Below are 27,149 nucleotides of genomic sequence, written 5' to 3'. Positions count from 1 at the left end.
TGGATGGACTCAAAGAGGTGGCATAAACGATAGTGGACAGGGAGTACAACCAGATTATGCTAAAAAAGAGAAATGGGATTCACTCTATGAGACTAAGACTGTTGAAATGAATTATCCCCCTATCGAGGAACCAGCCTTACAGGAGATTTGCATTGAGAGGAAGACTTCAAGTGCGTCTGCCACGGAAGTCAGAGACATGACAGGCATGGTCTCACACCTCAGCATCGACATGGACGACTACCTGGAACAGAGTCCAGTAGTGACATGTAGTTCTCAAGAAGACCTTGTCCAAGATAGATTTGAACATGTTATTGTAAGACGTGATGGCAAGCGGCATCCCCCAGATATCAAGAAACCTATTAGGAAGAAACTTAGGGACAGAGAGCGTTCTGGATGTAGCAGCTCTGAGGGTGAGCTGGAAAGGATGAGCTCTGAGGAGTCTTTAGATGGTGATGTCATTCTTAAGGAGAGTGCCTTTGTACCCACCACAGTTATGGACCCTCCAGCTTCTCCTTCAGTGGTTGATACACCTATAGGATCAATAAAGAACAGAGTTAAAGCTTTACAGGACAAAGTCGAAGAGGAGGAGGTACATAGCAAATATCAGGAAATAATTCCTCAGACAAAATCTTCTATTGCCCCAACAAAGACTAAGGAAGACATGCCAGAGCTTCCCAGAATTCCCAAGTCCCCTAAATCCCCTAGATCTCAGACGGAGAGATTAGAGGAGACAATGTCTGTTAAGGAACTGATGAGCGCATTTCAGACTGGACAGGACCCTTCAAAAAATAAAGCTGGCCTTTTTGAGCACAAAGCAGTGGCATCTTCTTGTATTTCAACATTGACATCTGAATCAGGAGATTTTGATCAGATACAGAAGACAGGACAAATTCCTATGCAGGAGCCAAAATCACAAACTCAAACTCAGATCCTCACTACTTTCTATCAAGAGAGTGATGTCAAGAAATGTGACGAAACACACTTTGATGATCAACCTGCCAGCCTAACTCGAGATAACACTGAGGAAACACAGTTAATTTCACATAGTGCTTCTTTTGGAAAGACAGTCAAATTTGAGGATACAGTTCAATGTGATGATAGAAGCATTAGCCCACAGAGAGAGTCATCAGAGTTGTTCGAGAAGGAGACCATTTCTGTGAAAGAGCTCATGAAAGCGTTCCAGGCTGGGCATGATCCCTCAAAAACTAAAGCTGGGCTTTTTGAACACAAAACTGTTGCTTCTTCTTGTATTTCAACCTTGATATCTGAATCAGGAGATTCTGAAGAGATACAAACGACTGAACAAGGTGCTACACAGGAGTCAAAATCACAAACTCAAACTCAGAATCTCACAGTTTTCCAACAACATAGTGATGTCAAGAAATGTTACTCAACAGACTTAGAGGATCAACCAGTAAGCTTAAGCAGAGATAGCTATGAGGAATCACAGTTACTTTCAGATAGTGCTTATTATGGAAAGACAGTTACATTTGCTGACACAGTTCAATGTGATGATAGAAGTGTTAGCCCACAGAGAGAGGAACCAGAGTTGTCAGAAAAGGAGACATCTGTTAAGGAGCTAATGAAAGCATTCCAGACTGGACATGATCCCTCAAAAACTAAAGCTGGGCTTTATGAACACAAAGATGTGGCTTCTTGCATTTCAACATTGATGTCTGAATCAGGAGATTCTGAAGAAATACAAAGGACTGAACAAAGTCCAATGCAGGAGCCGAAATCACAAACCCAAACTACTCAGAGCCTCAAAATATTCCATGAACAAAGTGATGTCAAGAAATATGACAAAACAGACGTAGAGGATCAACCAGTAAGCTCAATCAGAGACGACTCTGATGAATCACAGTTAATTTCAGATAGTTATTTTTCTGGAAAGACGGTAACATTTTCTGATACAGTTCAATGTCACGATAGAAGTGTTAGCCCACAGAGAGAAGAACCAGAGTTGTCAGAGAAGGAGATGTCTGTTAAGGAGCTAATGAAAGCATTCCAGACTGGACATGATCCCTCAAAAACTAAAGCTGGGCTTTATGAACACAAAGATGTGGCTTCTTGCATTTCAACATTGATATCTGAATCAGAAGATTCTGAAGAAATACAAAGGACTGAACAAAGTCCGATGCAGGAGCCAAAATCACAAACCCAAACTACTCAGAGCCTCAAAATGTTCCATCAACAAAGTGATGTCAAGAAATATGACAAAACAGACTTAGAGGATCAACCAGTAAGCTCAATCAGAGACGACTCTGATGAATCACAGTTAATTTCAGATAGTTATTTTTCTGGAAAGACAGTAACATTTGCTGATACAGTTCAATGTCACGATAGAAGTGTTAGCCCACAGAGAGAGGAACCAGAGTTGTCAGAGAAGGAGATGTCTGTTAAGGAGCTAATGAAAGCATTCCAGGCTGGACATGATCCCTCAAAAACTAAAGCTGGGCTTTATGAACTCAAAGATGTGGCTTCTTGCATTTCAACATTGATATCTGAATCAGAAGATTCTGAAGAAATACAAAGGACTGAACAAAGTCCTATGCAGGAGCCAAAATCAGAAACCCAAACTACTCAGAGCCTCAAAATGTTCCATCAACAAAGTGATGTCAAGAAATATGACAAAACAGACTTAGAGGATCAACCAGTAAGCGCAATCAGAGACGACTCTGATGAATCACAGTTAATTTCAGATAGTTATTTTTCTGGAAAGACGGTAACATTTGCTGATACAGTTCAATGTCACGATAGAAGTGTTAGCCCACAGAGAGAGGAACCAGAGTTATCAGAGAAGGAGTCGTCTGTTAAGGAGCTAATGAAAGCATTCCAGACTGGACATGATCCCTCAAAAACTAAAGCTGGGCTGGATAAACACAAAGCCATTGCGTCTTCTTGTATTTCAACATTGATATCTGATTTGGTAGGTCCTGAAGAGATACAGACGACTGAACACAGTCTCACACAGGAGCCAAAATCACAAACCCAAATACAGAAACTCCCAATTGTTCATCCCCAAAGAGATGTCGACATAGGTGGAACATTGGATTTAGAGGCTCAATCAGTAACCTTAAAGAGAGATAACTCTGAAGAATTACAGTTAATTTCAGATGTTACTTTTTTTGGAGCGACAGTAGAAATTGATGATACAATTCAGTTTGATGATGGAAAGGTTAGCCCTCAGAGAGAAGAGCCAGAGTTTTCAGGGAAGAGCCAGGGCTGGATGCAGTTAGAAGAACCAAACATAAACACCGGAAGGAGTTTATCTGAAGACATGCAGATCAGCCCTGATCGCAGACATTCTGAGGACTTTAGTGCTGATATAAAGGCTGAGTTGGAAGAAAGTCCGGAGTACCAGCTTTTCAAGCAGACATCAACAGCTGAACATATAAGCGATCAGCTGGGGGCACCTGAGGAGGAATCCATAACTAAGTCTAATACAAATCCAGCATCCATCTCTAGTCCCTGTATGAAAAGTTATTTTGGGGAAGGTACTTCTCTTATTGAGAATCAAATGAACGATGATTATCTAAGTCCTGAGAATGCAAAGCATGAAGATATGGCTGATTCCTCAAACACTGGTGTTCGTATTAGGACACCTTATTCCAGCTCAGGGGAGAGCGAGTATTATGAAGGACTCACAGTGACACATCAAAGAACCAATGAAATGCTTACTTACTCTACTATGAGAGAAGAAACTTATATCATATCTTCACAAGAGGAGAGAATTCTTGAAGCAAGCAGAGATAACAAGACGATTGATCATGGAAGCAAAGCGTTCTTTACACAAACTGACACTGAAGTAATAGAGGTCAAAATCGAGGAGCCACAAGAACTTCAAGAAGTCCACATTGAGAGGAACACATCTCGCCAGGCATCCACTGCAGTAAAAGATATGTCAGGGATGTTGTCCTTAATGAGCAGGGACTTGGATCAGTATCTAAAGGCTAGTCCTGTGGCACTTCAGCCAACAGGCAAGGATATTGTTCAGGAGAAATTTGAACAAATCATTTTAACAAAGGACAAAGATAAAGAAACTCTTGCATTTGTCACTCTTGAAAATAAAGGAGCAACAGTGGGTGACACAACACAAAACCTAGATCACGCGCCAACAGAAGAACATCCACTTACATGTGGTGGTGAAAAAATGGAGAGTGAATTAAAAGAAGCCAAAGAAGTTAAAGATACCTCAGGGTCAGTTACGAACAATGACTTGGATCAGTATCTAAAGGCTAGTCCTGTGGCACTTCAGCCAACAGGCAAGGATATTGTTCAGGAGAAATTTGAACAAATCATTTTAACAAAGGACAAAGATAAAGAAACTCTTGCATTTGTCACTGTTGAAAATAAAGGAGCAACAGTGGGTGACACAACACAAAACCTAGATCAAGCGCCAACAGAAGAACATCCACTTACATGTGGTGGTGAAAAAATGGAGAGTGAATTAAAAGAAGCCAAAGAAGTTAAAGATACCTCAGGGTCAGTTACGAACAATGACATGGATCAGTATCTAGAGGCTATGCCTTTTGCTAGTCGACCAATAGAAGAGGATAGTGTGCAGGAGAAATGTAAAATTTTGACTGATGAAAATAAAGAAGCGACACAAGGGACAATGAGAGGTGAGGGAATGCCGAGGGAATTTGAAGAAACTTTAGCAACCATGACAGAAGAACTCACAATGAAAGAAGAGTGGGTAGAGGGAAAGGCTTCAAATCAGCCGTCTACTAAAGTAAAGGAGATGTCAGGCATGCTTACACTGCTTAACAGTGACTTGGACAAGTACTTCAAAGACAGGCCAGTGAAGTGTAGGCATCCAGAAGCGGACGTTATACAGGAGAAATTTGAACAAGTTACTCTCACCAAAATCCCCAAATCTTCTAGTGAGGAGCAAATGATTACAATATATAAAACGCAAAAGGTAGCTAGTTCTGATGTGGAGGATAATATAGGTGGAGAGACACATGAACAGACTGGTGTGGTTGAAGTCAAGGAACTTACACCAAGTACTGTATTGGAGACACCATTCCAAGAAGTTTGCATCGAGAGAAAGATACACCACGAAAAGTCTACAACTGAGAGGGATATGTCAGGCATGTTTTCACTTCTCACTAGTGAATTGGATCAATACATCAAGGAAAAGCCAGTGGCAATACAATGCCACCCAGAAGAAGAGGATCTAGTCCATGAGAGCTACAAACAAGTTATACTGACAAGTAGGAATTTGGACGAAAAGATAGATGTAGGAGCAAATGAACACATGCAGACGCACTTAGTTGGGGTGACAGAACTTTCACCAAGTTCTGTATCTGAGGCACCATTTCAAGAAGTTTGCATCGAGAGAAATACACAACTGTCTGTAACTGAGAAGGATATGTCAGGTATGTTGTCTCTGCTCAGTACTGACTTAAATCAATATTTAAAGGAAAAGCCTGTGAAGATACAATGCAAAGAGGAGGTAGTCCTTGAAAGCTACAAAGAAGTTATACTAACAAAAGACACTAACAGAGAAACTCTTACATTCTCCCCTGAACATAAGATGTCACCAGAAGAAACACATTTAGACTTTGTGGACTTTGGTAGAAAGGGAGCCTTGGAGAGTGAATGGCAGACATGTTCCAAAGAAGATGAAGGACCCAAGAGTTTTTCATCTGAAAAGAATGGGGCTAAAAACTCACCATGTGCAGCATCACATCTAAATGACTCCACTGGAGGGGCGGTGGGCATCACAAAGTCATATGTAACAATGGATGGGTGTTATAATGATCATAAAGACACATTTTTCCAACAACCAAGTAGTTCTGACACATCACAACGACCAACCAATTTGGAGAACCTAAACACTGTGGTTCTTGGTGACCCAGTTATAGAGCCATGTCATCAAGACTCGCTAGAGGCAAGTCCTCTAATGGAGGATAGATCTTCAAACAAATCCCCTGATTCAATTGAGCCAAGCCCTACCGGGGAATCCCCTAGTCCAGACTCTCTTGAGGGAAGTCCCACTCAATCTAAGGACGCAGAATTTAAGATGCCAGCCAAGACAGCTGTGTACGAGAATTATGCCTCCCAGCTAAAAGCATGTTATTCTTATGACAAAAATATTTACAGGGAGGAAAGTGATCATGATGAGCAAGAGAACAATTATGAGATAGTCCAAATGGACAGTGAGATAAAGGAGGACATGCATTCCTACTCAGCAACCGTAACCACTGACAAAATGTATTCTGACACCAAAATATGTGACAGTGAGAATCTTCACATGCTCATAAGGAAAGACTCTCTTGAAGCAGATGATAGTGAGGAGGATGCCACAAATAAATGTTTCACCCCAGAAGAGGATATGTTTAAAATGGCTGCAAAAATAAAAACATTTGAGGAGATGGAACAGGAAGCTAATATGAAGAGAAATAAATCAGAGACAGGTGATCACAGAGAGGATGAATCAGATCAAAAATGTGGCCCAGTTATTCAGTCCTCCTTACAAAATACACCTGAGAATTATTCTGAAAAATGTGTGCTAGAAAACTATCACACATTTAGTGAGACAGCAGATATTAGTGTGAGCATTGAGGAGAAGGTAGAAATCCAGTCACAACTATCTGTGGTGCTGTTAGCAGAAATAGAAGCTGAAATGCACACCGATGGTGACCGGTCCTCAGTCACTGATGCACCTTTTACCAGTTGTGTGACAGATAGGCACCATTCAGATGATGACAAAGAAGTTGAGTCACCACTGACAGGTTCAAGTTCTGTTAGCAAACCTCAGGCTATGGTGTGTACTAAAGAACTAGAATATGTTAACACAGGATGTGAGGGTAATAATGATCTAGTCCTCAATGCACAGCTTGAGGCTGAGGAACAGATTAATCTTTGTTCTGCAGAGGACAGAACACCTGATAGGACACCCGTTCAAACATCAGGTGATAAGAGAACCTCTGATCCTTTTCAGTTTCAAGAGGGGAAGCTTTTTGAAATGACCAGAGGGGGAGCTATTGATATGACAAGAAGAAGTTTTGATGAGGGAGAAGGATATGCATTTTTTAATATAGGGGAAAATCCAGTTGGTGAAGTTGTACCAGAGGAGACTGGGGAAGGTCAAACAGAGTATTTCACTTTAGAGAATAGTGATTCTATTACAGATACAACCATTCAAGAGATCCCAAAATCATCTCTGTGTCAAGGTGCCAATGACACTATTCCTACTCCCAAACCCAGAACTCTCATCAAACCCTCAAGTGACAAGTCGGAGAGTGAGAAGTCATTTTCTGAAGCTGACCTTGGCAGCTCCGTAGAGGTTCAGCTTGGTTCCCCCAGTGCTTTGGAGAGACTAAACAACATTCAAAGTGAGGTTGGAAACATTGAACGCCTTGGTCTAGGCTATCTAGACTCTACCATAGCTGACCTTCAATCAGAGTTTACATCCACAGTTACCCATTCCACATACTCAGAGCAGAGCCATGATTCCTCTGACTCCTCTCCTGATGATGAGGAGGAGGAGGAGGAGGAAGATGAAGAAGACCAGTGCTCGGTTATAGAGATGTCCTTTTCAGCTTCAAAGTCTGGCATCCCATCATATCAGCAGGATTCATCCCCAAATTGGGAAATAACCATGAAAGACACACACAAATCTGAGTTTGATCTGGTTCAAAGGAAAGCAGATACAAGCTCAACTTTGGATCGTAGGACAAGATCTGAGGCCGATAGTGACTCAAATAAAGCCTCTAATAAAGACAGAAGGAGTTATTCTGACAGTAGTCAACCCACTGATAAATCCAACCTTTCCCCCTCCAAACTTCCTGTCATGATGCAACAGAAACAACCTACTCAGTCAATCTCCTCCTCTCCCCAAAGGAAAGAAATCCAACTCTCTAAGACAAAAGAAACATCTGTTAGGTCTTCCGATGCTGGTGATATAAGCAGCGCTATTCACAGGATTCCAGACTCTGTTATCTTCACATATGACATCCCAGCATCACACAGTTCTGATTCTGAAGGCAACTCGTTGCCAGGTATTCAACCATCTTCTGAGAGAGAGGATGTATTTGAATCCAGGACTGCCTGGGATAACACGGTGGAAACTCAGATGCAGAGAATCGTCGATGAGCCAACTCCAAAATGTATGCCAGGTATGGCCAGACCTACATGAATTTTTGCTTTCCTATCTCTTCTCCTTGGCAGCAAGACCCTTTTTCCACTTCCTGAGAACACAATGTCACCATAGTCATTTTGTGCTGTTTTCATGTATTGTGATTTGTCTTGATCTCATCGTGCTTTGTGTTTTCTTGTTTGTATTTTGTGTGGTGTGTTTGTGTGTCTGTGCGTGTGTGTGTGTGTGTGTGTGTGTGTGTGTGTGTGAGTGTGTTGTGGTGTTTTGTTAAGTTACTTTTCCATCTGTGTTTGTGTTTATGCAATCTCAAGATTGAATGGCCATGTTGTTAAAGTAGTTTAAGCTTTAACAATTTTGATGCATAGCTTTACTATTGTATTCGTTCCTGTACTACTAATACAGCTTTACTAATATAAGCATCCATATCGCTTTATCAGTACATTAGTGTCATTGCTTACACTAATGATTAAAAACATGATGTGCTAATTGTGACCAAATAATCATAGTCAGTAAACAAGTAAGAACTCTTATTCATAGTGACAAATCCAACCATCATGTTATCATTCATGTCAACATCACAGACTCACATTCATTTCAGAGTATTACAGCCCATAACATAGAATCCTTAGATATAAATACCATTTTAGATCTACACTTACAAATATTTTTTTGACATGACTGGTCCCTGCAATGTGACAATAGGTTGTATTCTACACCTTGAACTGTTGACCATGATATTAAAATGTAATGTTTGGTTCTGACGGCATTTTTTAGTGGATTGGCAGGATGATGCTGATAGGAAAGAAGAGACATTAGCTATCGTTGCAGATCTTCTTGGTTTCAGCTGGACTGGTAAGATGTCAAATAATGCAATAATTTTGCAATATTTTGTTTCAATTGGAACGGATGTATTTGTGAGCAGAACTGGGGGTATAGCTGAAAATGTATCCATGTTCTAACAACAAAACAAACAAAATATGGTTTAAAATATTTTTTACATTTTCGTTCCATTTCCATCACTCTAGAACTGGCAAGAGAACTGGAATTCAGTGAGGATGATATCAAATTAGTGAGAACAGAGAATCCTAATTCCCTCCAAGAGCAGAGCCATGCCTTGCTGCAGCGCTGGGTTGAACGGGAAGGCAAACATGCCACAGGTACATGGTGTGATGGTCTGACAAATTTCAATTGACATTTTATTAGTATGTCAATGCAACACTTTAAATCCTGTTAAAATTTGTAATTTGTTTGAACATACTGAATGCAGCTTTTTACTTTTGCACTCCAGACAAATGTGTGAACACCACCGGTGTAATGATTCAATTTTCGAATCTTTGGTCTTGAATCTATAAAATGATTTGTGTATTTGGTAGACCTATATTCATACTGTAAATTCAAATCTGCAATATCTAATAATGATTGTTAAATCTTTCTACAGAGGACTGTCTTATTAAGAGACTAACGAAGATCAACCGCATGGACATCGTCCATCTTATTGAAACCCAGATGAACAAGTCAGTTCAAGAACAAACATCTAGGACTTATGCAGAGATAGAGAAGACACTGGATCACAGTGAAGGTACTCAACTCAGCAGCCAGTTACAGGATTGTATCTCACACCAGGCTGTATTTTTGTCTTTTCTAGCACTCTTATTCATCAAGTGTGTATTTTTCAGTGTCAGTAGCCCTATCTTCAGTGCAAGAGGATGCAGACAGCCCCAGAGTCATAAGAAGGGTGGAGTCAGACCGCAGACCACCCCCAGCTGTTTCTGAAGAGGACCTCTCAGTTGCTTCCCTACTGGATATTCCTTCCTGGGCAGAGCCTATTGGACACACCCACTCAGAGAGCATGCATGGTGACCTGTTGGAGGAGCTTGAGATCCCACAGTAAATGATTCATTTGAAATTATGCAACACTTGTTGGCAGCGTAACATTCTGCCACATCATTTGACACACTTCAACTGACACCAGACTTGCCATATAGGCATAGAGACATAAAGGAGTAGTCAAAACTGCTTATTTTTATTGAGGTCAATATTTCCCAACATGTTGATACTGGGAAATAGAACAATGTTATATCCTTACCCAAGGAGGGTGCTGGTATTTATCCCGGGCCCATTATTTGTAGATTTTGCCCTTTAGTCTTGTTAGATTAGAGCTTTGACATATCATATTCATGCCAGTCATATTTTGTGAGCTAGTCTTCTTTTTGTGTTACAGTGAATTGAACCCTAACCTGTGGACCTCTGAGGATGTAATTACACAAGAACCTACAAGTTACGCCAATTCTGATGAGCAAGTAAGTACGCTTCCCACTTCAAAAGAAGAAGCACTGAGGAGCCAATCAACTCAGGTTTATGACCCCAAAGTGAAAGACCAGCAAGATTGTTGCAGTGTTGAAGTTAATTTCACCAGGCCTTCCCAAGGTGGCACTCAGTGCCAAGTCAAAGATGACTTCAGCCAAACCTTACCATTGAAGCAGTGTGGTTGTGAAGATGGGCAAGGGCAATCACCTGAAATTCTGAAGTTACCATCATCTATATCTATCGGAGACTTTGGTTTGAGCCTATCAGAGTCAGGCCGAGCTGAGACTGACTTCAGTGAGCTTTGCAATGAGTTTAGCTATACACCACAGCATACAGACGCAGCTAAAACCCTTGCAAGAAGAATGTCTGACCCTAGCCTGTTAGCCTTACCACCAAAGGACTACCAAGCAACTCTGGCCATGACTGAATATGACACATATGTACCTCAAAAAAGCAAGCTCTCTCAAAAGGGTACTGATGAGGTCACAGCCCAAGTACTATCTGGTCATGACATAATCTCACAGGCTTCAGATAGGGACATGGGCTTCAAGCCCTTCAAGTCAAGCAAGGAAGAAAATACAAAACCCCAACGGTACAGTGACGGGTATTGGGAAAACATACCCTTCATTGATGATTCAATTGAACCCATTATTGCTACAGCTAAGTACAGCATGGTGAAACCATTCAAAATGAAGTTACTAAAGACCAATTTGCAACACATTCGAACAACGAGTGGCCCTGCTCACATGGCTTGTGACTCAAGTGATATCAACAATCTTGTACTACAATCACCTGAGCAAGATGTGACATTCCCTTCCACTTTTTTAGAATACAGCCCTTTGACCTCAGATTCTTTGGCATCTGAGAAGCATTGTGGCTCATTTCTACCTGTCAATGAAAGGGGTATATTCCTTGCAGAGGCATGGTTATTAAATGACCCCATAGCTAGATTGCCGTCACCTGAATCTGTAATGTCAATTAGTGATTATAGGGCAATGTCACCTGACTCTCCTGTCGGGGAAAGAAAGGTCTTACCAGCAGACTTTTCAAGTATATTGGATGGCAGTCGGGCACTCTCTCCAAGGTCTGATGCATGTAGTTCACCAGATGTTACAATTGATTTAACTGAAAATGAATTACAACCCAATCAATCAAATACAGATGAATGTGCACCACTGTTTGGTTTGAAATATTTTGACACTGCTGTATTTTCACACTCCTTTTCTTCTGAGTCCTTTGAGTATTGGAATAAGTATAGGTCACTGCCCCCTGACTCTCAAATACCTAAATATAGTCCATCCTTAACTGAAGGTGTACAGATTAAAGCAGAGTTCAGAACATTCTCACCTGTGACACCAAATATTGAAAGCGAAGAGCTTTCAGATAGGGATTGCCGACCATCCTCACCAGAATCACAGACTTCTCAGTGCAGTTTCTCATTTCTTGAACTCTTTCTCTCAGAACCTATACGCGCCCAACTTATGAGTCATTATTGTGATTATTTTTTACTATATTCAGGAGGGAATCCACACTCACCACTGCTGACATCAGAACCTTACACTACGATCTGCAAAGAAATGGGTCATGGTAACACTTTCACACCAGAATTTGTAGCTTCAGATCATTTGCAATATTCTATGAATGCTCTTTCATCACCTCTTGATGAATATTGGGATGACAAAATCAGATATGCACCAGCTGAAGAAAAGGCACCTTTATTAAACTGCTATTTCACCTGAAAAATATTTTACACATGCAGATGTCAAAAGTATCTATAGAGCAGATATAAGCTGTTCAAGTCAAACCGACTCCAAGTCATTTCAGCTAAATCCACTATCATCTGAAGCACCAAAATCACAGAAGAAAAGTAGTCAATCTTTCCTTGATTACTGGTTTTCTACGTTAAAAACACAATCCTCTGAATGCATACAATCACAAGGTCAGTCAGATAATCATTTAACAAACATTAGACAAAACACCTCACAACACAATGAAATGCAAGAATCCATAAATTTTTATTGGGGGAAAGAATCATCCAAAAGAAACTCGTGCTCCGATCACAAACATCAAAACCAATCTGTTGACTCTTGTCACATATTGCAACAACAACCAACAACCAATCCAATGGTCTTTAACTTGGTAGAAAGACCAAAATGCATTTTAGAGTTTCCAAAGACCATAGATCCAACGCAAGACACAGTGTCTTCTGATTTTGGCTTTTCACTCTTGCAAGACTGCTTGGCGGACTTTAAAGCATCCACCCCCAAATCTGTGACATCAGTTGAGCAAAGATCTTTGTATCCTCCCATGACATTTGGCCAAATGAAGAGTCAACATTGTAACTATTACTTGCAGTATTCTGAAAATGGGTCAGACTCACCAGTTCCTCAGTTCAGATTCAACCATATCGCTTACGATGTGGAACTGTCAAGGCACAGGTCGTTTACACCACAATCAACATTTTCGAACTGGGAAGGCACAGATTTTTGTCTGGAAACCCTATTTGAGGATATCAGGCCAGAGTCCACGCAGTCAGTTTTATCAGACTTTGAACATGATAAGTTATTTAGTAGCAGGGTGTTGTCCCCGGAATCTGTTTCTTCCAATTTTGACTTTTCACTCCTGCAAGACTGGTTGGCAGAATTTAGAGCATCATCCCCAGAATCTGTGGCGTCAGTTGAGCAGCATTCTTTGTGTCCTCGCATGACATTTGGCCAAATGAACAGTCAACATTGTAACTATTACTTGCAGTTGTGTGGAAGTAGACCAGTATCATCTCTTTCATCACTGTCAGATGTTGAGCATTCAGGATTTTGTCTTGAGGAGTTATTTGACGACAACAGACCAGATTCGCCAGATTCATCGACTTTACAGGTTGATGCTAAACACACAAGCATAAGTGTAACTGCGTCCCCACCATTGTCAGCTGCAAGACCTTTTACATATGCAGATGTTGTGCGGGGTCTAACACAGGAACGACAAGCAGACGCTTTGTTGGTCTGTAAACCATTTGAGTTTATATCTATTTGGCCTCTGTCAGTGTCTTCAGACAAAGAGTGTAATCAATCCTCCATAGAGGACTGGCTCGACAAAGTAAGACCACAGTCTCCTGAGTCAGTGGCGTCTCAAAGTGAATGTAGGCCCCTTTCTCCTGACTCACCTGTTCCTCAATTCAGATCTCCGTATATCGGTTACAATGTGGAATTGTCAAGACCCAGGTCGTTTACACCACAATCGACATTTTCGGACTGGGAAGGCACTGATTTTTGTCTGGAAACCCTGTTTGACGATAGTAGACCAGAGTCCCCGCAGTCAGTATTATCCGACTTTGAACTTGATAAGTTATTTAGAAGCAGGGCGTTATCCCCAGAATCCGTGTCTTCAGATTTTGACTTTTCGCTCCTGCAGGACTGGTTGGCCAACTTTAGAGCACCCTCCCCAGATTCAGTGGCATCTCAAAGTGAATGTAGGTCCCTCTCTCCTGACTCACCAGTTCCTCAGTTCAGATTCAACCATATCGCTTACGATGTGGAATTGTCAAGGCACAGGTCGTTTACACCACAATCAACATTTTCGGACTGGGAAGGCACTGATTTTTGTCTGGAAACCCTATTTGAGGATACCAGGCCAGAGTCCACGCAGTCAGTTTTATCAGAATTTGAACATGATAAGTTATTTAGTAGCAGGGTGTTGTCCCCGGAATCTGTTTCTTCCAATTTTGACTTTTCACTCCTGCAAGACTGGTTGGCAGAATTTAGAGCATCATCCCCAGAATCTGTGGCGTCAGTTGAGCAGCATTCTTTGTGTCCTCGCATGACATTTGGCCAAATGAACAGTCAACATTGTAACTATTACTTGCAGTTGTGTGGAAGTAGACCAGTATCATCTCTTTCATCACTGTCAGATGTTGAGCATTCAGGATTTTGTCTTGAGGAGTTATTTGACGACAACAGACCAGATTCGCCAGATTCATCGACTTTACAGGTTGATGCTAAACACACAAGCATAAGTGTAACTGCGTCCCCACCATTGTCAGCTGCAAGACCTTTTACATATGCAGATGTTGTGCGGGGTCTAACACAGGAACAACAAGCAGACGCTTTGTTGGTCTGTAAACCATTTGAGTTTATATCTATTTGGCCTCTGTCAGTGTCTTCAGACAAAGAGTGCAATCAATCCTCCATAGAGGACTGGCTCGACAAAGTAAGACCACAGTCTCCTGAGTCAGTGGCGTCTCAAAGTGAATGTAGGCCCCTTTCTCCTGACTCACCTGTTCCTCAATTCAGATCTCCGTATATCGGTTACAATGTGGAATTGTCAAGACCCAGGTCGTTTACACCACAATCGACATTTTCGGACTGGGAAGGCACTGATTTTTGTCTGGAAACCCTGTTTGACGATAGTAGACCAGAGTCCCCGCAGTCAGTATTATCCGACTTTGAACTTGATAAGTTATTTAGAAGCAGGGCGTTATCCCCAGAATCCGTGTCTTCAGATTTTGACTTTTCGCTCCTGCAGGACTGGTTGGCCAACTTTAGAGCACCCTCCCCAGATTCAGTGGCATCTCAAAGTGAATGTAGGTCCCTCTCTCCTGACTCACCAGTTCCTCAGTTCAGATTCAACCATATCGCTTACGATGTGGAATTGTCAAGGCACAGGTCGTTTACACCACAATCGACATTTTCGGACTGGGAAGGCACTGATTTTTGTCTGGAAACCCTGTTTGACGATAGTAGACCAGAGTCCCCGCAGTCAGTATTATCCGACTTTGAACTTGATAAGTTATTTAGAAGCAGGGCGTTATCCCCAGAATCCGTGTCTTCAGATTTTGACTTTTCGCTCCTGCAGGACTGGTTGGCCAACTTTAGAGCACCCTCCCCAGATTCAGTGGCATCTCAAAGTGAATGTAGGTCCCTCTCTCCTGACTCACCAGTTCCTCAGTTCAGATTCAACCATATCGCTTACGATGTGGAATTGTCAAGGCACAGGTCGTTTACACCACAATCAACATTTTCGGACTGGGAAGGCACTGATTTTTGTCTGGAAACCCTATTTGAGGATACCAGGCCAGAGTCCACGCAGTCAGTTTTATCAGAATTTGAACATGATAAGTTATTTAGTAGCAGGGTGTTGTCCCCGGAATCTGTTTCTTCCATTTTTGACTTTTCACTCCTGCAAGACTGGTTGGCAGAATTTAGAGCATCATCCCCAGAATCTGTGGCGTCAGTTGAGCAGCATTCTTTGTGTCCTCGCATGACATTTGGCCAAATGAACAGTCAACATTGTAACTATTACTTGCAGTTGTGTGGAAGTAGACCAGTATCATCTCTTTCATCACTGTCAGATGTTGAGCATTCAGGATTTTGTCTTGAGGAGTTATTTGACGACAACAGACCAGATTCGCCAGATTCATCGACTTTACAGGTTGATGCTAAACACACAAGCATAAGTGTAACTGCGTCCCCACCATTGTCAGCTGCAAGACCTTTTACATATGCAGATGTTGTGCGGGGTCTAACACAGGAACGACAAGCAGACGCTTTGTTGGTCTGTAAACCATTTGAGTTTATATCTATTTGGCCTCTGTCAGTGTCTTCAGACAAAGAGTGCAATCAATCCTCCATAGAGGACTGGCTCGACAAAGTAAGACCACAGTCTCCTGAGTCAGTGGCGTCTCAAAGTGAATGTAGGCCCCTTTCTCCTGACTCACCTGTTCCTCAATTCAGATCTCCGTATATCGGTTACAATGTGGAATTGTCAAGACCCAGGTCGTTTACACCACAATCGACATTTTCGGACTGGGAAGGCACTGATTTTTGTCTGGAAACCCTGTTTGACGATAGTAGACCAGAGTCCCCGCAGTCAGTATTATCCGACTTTGAACTTGATAAGTTATTTAGAAGCAGGGCGTTATCCCCAGAATCCGTGTCTTCAGATTTTGACTTTTCGCTCCTGCAGGACTGGTTGGCCAACTTTAGAGCACCCTCCCCAGATTCAGTGGCATCTCAAAGTGAATGTAGGTCCCTCTCTCCTGACTCACCAGTTCCTCAGTTCAGATTCAACCATATCGCTTACGATGTGGAATTGTCAAGGCACAGGTCGTTTACACCACAATCGACATTTTCGGACTGGGAAGGCACTGATTTTTGTCTGGAAACCCTGTTTGACGATAGTAGACCAGAGTCCCCGCAGTCAGTATTATCCGACTTTGAACTTGATAAGTTATTTAGAAGCAGGGCGTTATCCCCAGAATCCGTGTCTTCAGATTTTGACTTTTCGCTCCTGCAGGACTGGTTGGCCAACTTTAGAGCACCCTCCCCAGATTCAGTGGCATCTCAAAGTGAATGTAGGTCCCTCTCTCCTGACTCACCAGTTCCTCAGTTCAGATTCAACCATATCGCTTACGATGTGGAATTGTCAAGGCACAGGTCGTTTACACCACAATCGACATTTTCGGACTGGGAAGGCACTGATTTTTGTCTGGAAACCCTATTTGAGGATACCAGGCCAGAGTCCACGCAGTCAGTTTTATCAGAATTTGAACATGATAAGTTATTTAGTAGCAGGGTGTTGTCCCCGGAATCTGTTTCTTCCAATTTTGACTTTTCACTCCTGCAAGACTGGTTGGCAGAATTTAGAGCATCATCCCCAGAATCTGTGGCGTCAGTTGAGCAGCATTCTTTGTGTCCTCGCATGACATTTGGCCAAATGAACAGTCAACATTGTAACTATTACTTGCAGTTGTGTGGAAGTAGACCAGTATCATCTCTTTCATCACTGTCAGATGTTGAGCATTCAGGATTTTGTCTTGAGGAGTTATTTGACGACAACAGACCAGATTCGCCAGATTCATCGACTTTACAGGTTGATGCTAAACACACAAGCATAAGTGTAACTGCGTCCCCACCATTGTCAGCTGCAAGACCTTTTACATATGCAGATGTTGTGCGGGGTCTAACACAGGAACGACAAGCAGACGCTTTGTTGGTCTGTAAACCATTTGAGTTTATATCTATTTGGCCTCTGTCAGTGTCTTCAGACAAAGAGTGCAATCAATCCTCCATAGAGGACTGGCTCGACAAAGTAAGACCACAGTCTCCTGAGTCAGTGGCGTCTCAAAGTGAATGTAGGCCCCTTTCTCCTGACTCACCTGTTCCTCAATTCAGATCTCCGTATATCGGTTACAATGTGGAATTGTCAAGACCCAGGTCGTTTACACCACAATCGACATTTTCGGACTGGGAAGGCACTGATTTTTGTCTGGAAACCCTGTTTGACGATAGTAGACCAGAGTCCCCGCAGTCAGTATTATCCGACTTTGAACTTGATAAGTTATTTAGAAGCAGGGCGTTATCCCCAGAATCCGTGTCTTCAGATTTTGACTTTTCGCTCCTGCAGGACTGGTTGGCCAACTTTAGAGCACCCTCCCCAGATTCAGTGGCATCTCAAAGTGAATGTAGGTCCCTCTCTCCTGACTCACCAGTTCCTCAGTTCAGATTCAACCATATCGCTTACGATGTGGAATTGTCAAGGCACAGGTCGTTTACACCACAATCGACATTTTCGGACTGGGAAGGCACTGATTTTTGTCTGGAAACCCTATTTGAGGATACCAGGCCAGAGTCCACGCAGTCAGTTTTATCAGAATTTGAACATGATAAGTTATTTAGTAGCAGGGTGTTGTCCCCGGAATCTGTTTCTTCCAATTTTGACTTTTCACTCCTGCAAGACTGGTTGGCAGAATTTAGAGCATCATCCCCAGAATCTGTGGCGTCAGTTGAGCAGCATTCTTTGTGTCCTCGCATGACATTTGGCCAAATGAACAGTCAACATTGTAACTATTACTTGCAGTTGTGTGGAAGTAGACCAGTATCATCTCTTTCATCACTGTCAGATGTTGAGCATTCAGGATTTTGTCTTGAGGAGTTATTTGACGACAACAGACCAGATTCGCCAGATTCATCGACTTTACAGGTTGATGCTAAACACACAAGCATAAGTGTAACTGCGTCCCCACCATTGTCAGCTGCAAGACCTTTTACATATGCAGATGTTGTGCGGGGTCTAACACAGGAACGACAAGCAGACGCTTTGTTGGTCTGTAAACCATTTGAGTTTATATCTATTTGGCCTCTGTCAGTGTCTTCAGACAAAGAGTGCAATCAATCCTCCATAGAGGACTGGCTCGACAAAGTAAGACCACAGTCTCCTGAGTCAGTGGCGTCTCAAAGTGAATGTAGGCCCCTTTCTCCTGACTCACCTGTTCCTCAATTCAGATCTCCGTATATCGGTTACAATGTGGAATTGTCAAGACCCAGGTCGTTTACACCACAATCGACATTTTCGGACTGGGAAGGCACTGATTTTTGTCTGGAAACCCTGTTTGACGATAGTAGACCAGAGTCCCCGCAGTCAGTATTATCCGACTTTGAACTTGATAAGTTATTTAGAAGCAGGGCGTTATCCCCAGAATCCGTGTCTTCAGATTTTGACTTTTCGCTCCTGCAGGACTGGTTGGCCAACTTTAGAGCACCCTCCCCAGATTCAGTGGCATCTCAAAGTGAATGTAGGTCCCTCTCTCCTGACTCACCAGTTCCTCAGTTCAGATTCAACCATATCGCTTACGATGTGGAATTGTCAAGGCACAGGTCGTTTACACCACAATCGACATTTTCGGACTGGGAAGGCACTGATTTTTGTCTGGAAACCCTATTTGAGGATACCAGGCCAGAGTCCACGCAGTCAGTTTTATCAGAATTTGAACATGATAAGTTATTTAGTAGCAGGGTGTTGTCCCCGGAATCTGTTTCTTCCAATTTTGACTTTTCACTCCTGCAAGACTGGTTGGCAGAATTTAGAGCATCATCCCCAGAATCTGTGGCGTCAGTTGAGCAGCATTCTTTGTGTCCTCGCATGACATTTGGCCAAATGAACAGTCAACATTGTAACTATTACTTGCAGTTGTGTGGAAGTAGACCAGTATCATCTCTTTCATCACTGTCAGATGTTGAGCATTCAGGATTTTGTCTTGAGGAGTTATTTGACGACAACAGACCAGATTCGCCAGATTCATCGACTTTACAGGTTGATGCTAAACACACAAGCATAAGTGTAACTGCGTCCCCACCATTGTCAGCTGCAAGACCTTTTACATATGCAGATGTTGTGCGGGGTCTAACACAGGAACGACAAGCAGACGCTTTGTTGGTCTGTAAACCATTTGAGTTTATATCTATTTGGCCTCTGTCAGTGTCTTCAGACAAAGAGTGCAATCAATCCTCCATAGAGGACTGGCTCGACAAAGTAAGACCACAGTCTCCTGAGTCAGTGGCGTCTCAAAGTGAATGTAGGCCCCTTTCTCCTGACTCACCTGTTCCTCAATTCAGATCTCCGTATATCGGTTACAATGTGGAATTGTCAAGACCCAGGTCGTTTACACCACAATCGACATTTTCGGACTGGGAAGGCACTGATTTTTGTCTGGAAACCCTGTTTGACGATAGTAGACCAGAGTCCCCGCAGTCAGTATTATCCGACTTTGAACTTGATAAGTTATTTAGAAGCAGGGCGTTATCCCCAGAATCCGTGTCTTCAGATTTTGACTTTTCGCTCCTGCAGGACTGGTTGGCCAACTTTAGAGCACCCTCCCCAGATTCAGTGGCATCTCAAAGTGAATGTAGGTCCCTCTCTCCTGACTCACCAGTTCCTCAGTTCAGATTCAACCATATCGCTTACGATGTGGAATTGTCAAGGCACAGGTCGTTTACACCACAATCGACATTTTCGGACTGGGAAGGCACTGATTTTTGTCTGGAAACCCTATTTGAGGATACCAGGCCAGAGTCCACGCAGTCAGTTTTATCAGAATTTGAACATGATAAGTTATTTAGTAGCAGGGTGTTGTCCCCGGAATCTGTTTCTTCCAATTTTGACTTTTCACTCCTGCAAGACTGGTTGGCAGAATTTAGAGCATCATCCCCAGAATCTGTGGCGTCAGTTGAGCAGCATTCTTTGTGTCCTCGCATGACATTTGGCCAAATGAACAGTCAACATTGTAACTATTACTTGCAGTTGTGTGGAAGTAGACCAGTATCATCTCTTTCATCACTGTCAGATGTTGAGCATTCAGGATTTTGTCTTGAGGAGTTATTTGACGACAACAGACCAGATTCGCCAGATTCATCGACTTTACAGGTTGATGCTAAACACACAAGCATAAGTGTAACTGCGTCCCCACCATTGTCAGCTGCAAGACCTTTTACATATGCAGATGTTGTGCGGGGTCTAACACAGGAACGACAAGCAGACGCTTTGTTGGTCTGTAAACCATTTGAGTTTATATCTATTTGGCCTCTGTCAGTGTCTTCAGACAAAGAGTGCAATCAATCCTCCATAGAGGACTGGCTCGACAAAGTAAGACCACAGTCTCCTGAGTCAGTGGCGTCTCAAAGTGAATGTAGGCCCCTTTCTCCTGACTCACCTGTTCCTCAATTCAGATCTCCGTATATCGGTTACAATGTGGAATTGTCAAGACCCAGGTCGTTTACACCACAATCGACATTTTCGGACTGGGAAGGCACTGATTTTTGTCTGGAAACCCTGTTTGACGATAGTAGACCAGAGTCCCCGCAGTCAGTATTATCCGACTTTGAACTTGATAAGTTATTTAGAAGCAGGGCGTTATCCCCAGAATCCGTGTCTTCAGATTTTGACTTTTCGCTCCTGCAGGACTGGTTGGCCAACTTTAGAGCACCCTCCCCAGATTCAGTGGCATCTCAAAGTGAATGTAGGTCCCTCTCTCCTGACTCACCAGTTCCTCAGTTCAGATTCAACCATATCGCTTACGATGTGGAATTGTCAAGGCACAGGTCGTTTACACCACAATCGACATTTTCGGACTGGGAAGGCACTGATTTTTGTCTGGAAACCCTATTTGAGGATACCAGGCCAGAGTCCACGCAGTCAGTTTTATCAGAATTTGAACATGATAAGTTATTTAGTAGCAGGGTGTTGTCCCCGGAATCTGTTTCTTCCAATTTTGACTTTTCACTCCTGCAAGACTGGTTGGCAGAATTTAGAGCATCATCCCCAGAATCTGTGGCGTCAGTTGAGCAGCATTCTTTGTGTCCTCGCATGACATTTGGCCAAATGAACAGTCAACATTGTAACTATTACTTGCAGTTGTGTGGAAGTAGACCAGTATCATCTCTTTCATCACTGTCAGATGTTGAGCATTCAGGATTTTGTCTTGAGGAGTTATTTGACGACAACAGACCAGATTCGCCAGATTCATCGACTTTACAGGTTGATGCTAAACACACAAGCATAAGTGTAACTGCGTCCCCACCATTGTCAGCTGCAAGACCTTTTACATATGCAGATGTTGTGCGGGGTCTAACACAGGAACGACAAGCAGACGCTTTGTTGGTCTGTAAACCATTTGAGTTTATATCTATTTGGCCTCTGTCAGTGTCTTCAGACAAAGAGTGCAATCAATCCTCCATAGAGGACTGGCTCGACAAAGTAAGACCACAGTCTCCTGAGTCAGTGGCGTCTCAAAGTGAATGTAGGCCCCTTTCTCCTGACTCACCTGTTCCTCAATTCAGATCTCCGTATATCGGTTACAATGTGGAATTGTCAAGACCCAGGTCGTTTACACCACAATCGACATTTTCGGACTGGGAAGGCACTGATTTTTGTCTGGAAACCCTGTTTGACGATAGTAGACCAGAGTCCCCGCAGTCAGTATTATCCGACTTTGAACTTGATAAGTTATTTAGAAGCAGGGCGTTATCCCCAGAATCCGTGTCTTCAGATTTTGACTTTTCGCTCCTGCAGGACTGGTTGGCCAACTTTAGAGCACCCTCCCCAGATTCAGTGGCATCTCAAAGTGAATGTAGGTCCCTCTCTCCTGACTCACCAGTTCCTCAGTTCAGATTCAACCATATCGCTTACGATGTGGAATTGTCAAGGCACAGGTCGTTTACACCACAATCGACATTTTCGGACTGGGAAGGCACTGATTTTTGTCTGGAAACCCTGTTTGACGATAGTAGACCAGAGTCCCCGCAGTCAGTATTATCCGACTTTGAACTTGATAAGTTATTTAGAAGCAGGGCGTTATCCCCAGAATCCGTGTCTTCAGATTTTGACTTTTCGCTCCTGCAGGACTGGTTGGCCAACTTTAGAGCACCCTCCCCAGATTCAGTGGCATCTCAAAGTGAATGTAGGTCCCTCTCTCCTGACTCACCAGTTCCTCAGTTCAGATTCAACCATATCGCTTACGATGTGGAATTGTCAAGGCACAGGTCGTTTACACCACAATCGACATTTTCGGACTGGGAAGGCACTGATTTTTGTCTGGAAACCCTGTTTGACGATAGTAGACCAGAGTCCCCGCAGTCAGTATTATCCGACTTTGAACTTGATAAGTTATTTAGAAGCAGGGCGTTATCCCCAGAATCCGTGTCTTCAGATTTTGACTTTTCGCTCCTGCAGGACTGGTTGGCCAACTTTAGAGCACCCTCCCCAGATTCAGTGGCATCTCAAAGTGAATGTAGGTCCCTCTCTCCTGACTCACCAGTTCCTCAGTTCAGATTCAACCATATCGCTTACGATGTGGAATTGTCAAGGCACAGGTCGTTTACACCACAATCAACATTTTCGGACTGGGAAGGCACTGATTTTTGTCTGGAAACCCTATTTGAGGATACCAGGCCAGAGTCCACGCAGTCAGTTTTATCAGAATTTGAACATGATAAGTTATTTAGTAGCAGGGTGTTGTCCCCGGAATCTGTTTCTTCCAATTTTGACTTTTCACTCCTGCAAGACTGGTTGGCAGAATTTAGAGCATCATCCCCAGAATCTGTGGTGTCAGTTGAGCAGCATTCTTTGTGTCCTCGCATGACATTTGGCCAAATGAACAGTCAACATTGTAACTATTACTTGCAGTTGTGTGGAAGTAGACCAGTATCATCTCTTTCATCACTGTCAGATGTTGAGCATTCAGGATTTTGTCTTGAGGAGTTATTTGACGACAACAGACCAGATTCGCCAGATTCATCGACTTTACAGGTTGATGCTAAACACACAAGCATAAGTGTAACTGCGTCCCCACCATTGTCAGCTGCAAGACCTTTTACATATGCAGATGTTGTGCGGGGTCTAACACAGGAACGACAAGCAGACGCTTTGTTGGTCTGTAAACCATTTGAGTTTATATCTATTTGGCCTCTGTCAGTGTCTTCAGACAAAGAGTGCAATCAATCCTCCATAGAGGACTGGCTCGACAAAGTAAGACCACAGTCTCCTGAGTCAGTGGCGTCTCAAAGTGAATGTAGGCCCCTTTCTCCTGACTCACCTGTTCCTCAATTCAGATCTCCGTATATCGGTTACAATGTGGAATTGTCAAGACCCAGGTCGTTTACACCACAATCGACATTTTCGGACTGGGAAGGCACTGATTTTTGTCTGGAAACCCTGTTTGACGATAGTAGACCAGAGTCCCCGCAGTCAGTATTATCCGACTTTGAACTTGATAAGTTATTTAGAAGCAGGGCGTTATCCCCAGAATCCGTGTCTTCAGATTTTGACTTTTCGCTCCTGCAGGACTGGTTGGCCAACTTTAGAGCACCCTCCCCAGATTCAGTGGCATCTCAAAGTGAATGTAGGTCCCTCTCTCCTGACTCACCAGTTCCTCAGTTCAGATTCAACCATATCGCTTACGATGTGGAATTGTCAAGGCACAGGTCGTTTACACCACAATCGACATTTTCGGACTGGGAAGGCACTGATTTTTGTCTGGAAACCCTGTTTGACGATAGTAGACCAGAGTCCCCGCAGTCAGTATTATCCGACTTTGAACTTGATAAGTTATTTAGAAGCAGGGCGTTATCCCCAGAATCCGTGTCTTCAGATTTTGACTTTTCGCTCCTGCAGGACTGGTTGGCCAACTTTAGAGCACCCTCCCCAGATTCAGTGGCATCTCAAAGTGAATGTAGGTCCCTCTCTCCTGACTCACCAGTTCCTCAGTTCAGATTCAACCATATCGCTTACGATGTGGAATTGTCAAGGCACAGGTCGTTTACACCACAATCGACATTTTCGGACTGGGAAGGCACTGATTTTTGTCTGGAAACCCTGTTTGACGATAATAGACCAGAGTCCCCGCAGTCAGTATTATCCGACTTTGAACATGATAAGTTATTTAGAAGCAGGGCGTTATCCCCAGAATCCGTGTCTTCAGATTTTGACTTTTCGCTCCTGCAGGACTGGTTGGCCAACTTTAGAGCACCCTCCCCAGATTCAGTGGCATCTCAAAGTGAATGTAGGTCCCTCTCTCCTGACTCACCAGTTCCTCAGTTCAGATTCAACCATATCGCTTACGATGTGGAATTGTCAAGGCACAGGTCGTTTACACCACAATCAACATTTTCGGACTGGGAAGGCACTGATTTTTGTCTGGAAACCCTATTTGAGGATACCAGGCCAGAGTCCCCGCAGTCAGTTTTATCAGACTTTGAGGAAAATAGATCTTCCATCGGCTACTTTTTCTCTGAAATCAAACCACTGTCTCCTGAAAACTCTGCTTCAGAATATGACTTAAAGAAAAAACTGACCTCCCTCAAACTTGAAAAAACGGACATTCCTCAAACCGTAAAAAAATGCATTTCATCAGATTGCACAATTAATACAAAGGAATACAGGGTAAAATACAAGCCTTTTGTTAGCAATTTAATGTCACATTTGTATGATCCAATCTATAAGGGAAAATGTTCTTGCTGTAAAATAAGATTCTGTCAATCTACCCTAGAAATACTGTCTTGCAGTGGTACACTAGAAAAACATGACAAAATCCCTACACGTTTTGCAGAACAACACTTTTCAAAGTTTTCACTTGCACACATCCATGATCCAGTTCATGAAGAAAGATATTTCTGCGATAAAGTTGATTTATTTGAAGATTCAATTGAGGCATTTTCTGAGAAGGCTTGTGATCAAAACAAATTTGAAGATGTAACAGTCAGCATGGGAGAGCCACATAGCCCAGCCAAATTTTGTCGATTTGAAAGCATCATAGCAGACTCTAAACTATTACAGAATCCCTCAGTATCCCACTCAACAGTACTTGATCTGACTGTAATGGATTCACATCCTGAAATGCTGATGCCACCAACTGTAACAGTTGAGACAGGACCCATAGCTTCCTCCTCAAACAAAAACGACCGGTCTTTTTTAGTCATGCTTCCTCCCTGGACAGCAAACAACCTAGATTAGAACATTTTAGATCACACAGAATTAGCCAGTTTTGCTTGAGTCACATGCCATCTGTAGAATTATTTTTTGAATGTCATCATGCTGTTCGGCCTAAGGAGGCTTTCCATAAACAAACTCAATCAAAGAGAGAATCAGTGAAACGAAGATCACTTGTGCACACACATAAACGGACAAAGCCTGAATCACAATTAAAGATGACACAAGCCCAAGATTTGTTTTCCAAGAACATGAAAAGAAAATCCATGAGCGAGGACGAGAGCAAAGGTTCCTTGGTGTCGGTAAGACAGCACAAGCTCTTGCTTAGCAGTGAATGCAGTGTTGCAGTGCTTTCAAAAGTATGGCAATACATAAAGTGTGAATATAGAACTTTTGCCCCAAGCTTTTACTAACAACACCTAGAAGCATCACCATCTTGCTGTGGCATGTTTACCTTAAAGCAGTGAAGTGAAGCACAACTAATGGAAATTACAGAGTGATCTTGTCTTTGTGACATGATAGTATTGTCCTGGTATGGAACATTCTCATAAGCTACATAGATAAGGAACTAACCAATGGACTTTAAAATGTCTGACCTGACTGACTCAAGCCTAAAGAGATTCAAGTACCTTAATTATACCTTAAGGTGCCAGATATTTTATTAATTTTTTCTAAGATTTCAATAAACTATAGTTGCAATAAATTGCATAGTGCTATTTAGATCTATTTAGATGTACTTGCAACAGCTATCTGTTATGCACAGGCTCCCACTGTTTTCATAACAAGAATAAAAACAGTTCACAAAGAAATACCCCTCCATCAGTACCTGTAATGTTTCCTAACATGACTGTGCACTAGTGATAGCCATATCCAAAGAAGCTGGATTTTAAATTCAGTTCATTACATTACAGGTCATACAGCAGACGCTCTTATCCAGAAAGACTTACAGTGAACTAACTATAGGGACAGTTTCCCTGGAGCAACTCAAGGTTAAGTACCTTGCTCAGGGGCACAATGGTGGCAGCCCTGGTAATGAACTCACAACCGTCTGGTGTAGTATTTGGAAGCCGTACCACTAGACCACTAGGCAATCACCACCCCAGTTCAGTTGCGACATTAATTGTGATGACATAATCGCATGTCTGTGGCTAGACATTACAGTAGTCGCGCTTGTTTGTTTAAAATACTATAAACTAGTATGTTGAGCATTGTTGTGTGAAGTGCAGTGCTTCCTACCCTTATATTATGACTAAGCAATGAACACTTACTTGAATGAGAGTAAAATGTTGCATGTCCACCTTCATGTTACACCAAATCCTGTTTTTGACTCAAATTCACTTGTGCCCTGCTTTTATTATTGTAAAATGATATTGTGTTGTCAGTGATGTTCTCAATGTAATATGCTATTATCAAGACTTTCTGTAAAAATATATTTTAATCTCTAATTTTTCAGCATATTAATCAGACATTACATGTATGT

At 42.5% G+C, this 27,149-nt stretch overlaps 1 protein-coding gene across 1 annotated transcript in view; it reads left to right on the top strand.

Annotated features, from left to right (window-relative positions):
• ank2a (ankyrin 2a, neuronal) overlaps positions 1 to 27,149 on the top strand; it is a 77,755-nt gene that overhangs the window by 43,871 nt on the left and 6,735 nt on the right. The window contains exons 41-45 of the mRNA XM_029443528.1: positions 8,885 to 8,962; positions 9,136 to 9,267; positions 9,549 to 9,689; positions 9,787 to 9,997; positions 10,332 to 10,410. Coding sequence (XP_029299388.1) covers positions 8,885 to 8,962; positions 9,136 to 9,267; positions 9,549 to 9,689; positions 9,787 to 9,997; positions 10,332 to 10,410 — 641 coding nt within the window. The remainder of the gene's footprint in view (positions 1 to 8,884; positions 8,963 to 9,135; positions 9,268 to 9,548; positions 9,690 to 9,786; positions 9,998 to 10,331; positions 10,411 to 27,149) is intronic.

The sequence above is a fragment of the Cottoperca gobio genome, chromosome 1, assembly GCF_900634415.1.
Source record: "Cottoperca gobio chromosome 1, fCotGob3.1, whole genome shotgun sequence".
In the NCBI taxonomy this organism is placed as follows: domain Eukaryota; kingdom Metazoa; phylum Chordata; class Actinopteri; order Perciformes; family Bovichtidae; genus Cottoperca; species Cottoperca gobio.
The sequence above is the reverse complement of the archived record's forward strand: the minus strand, read 5'-3'. Positions and strand labels throughout refer to the sequence as shown.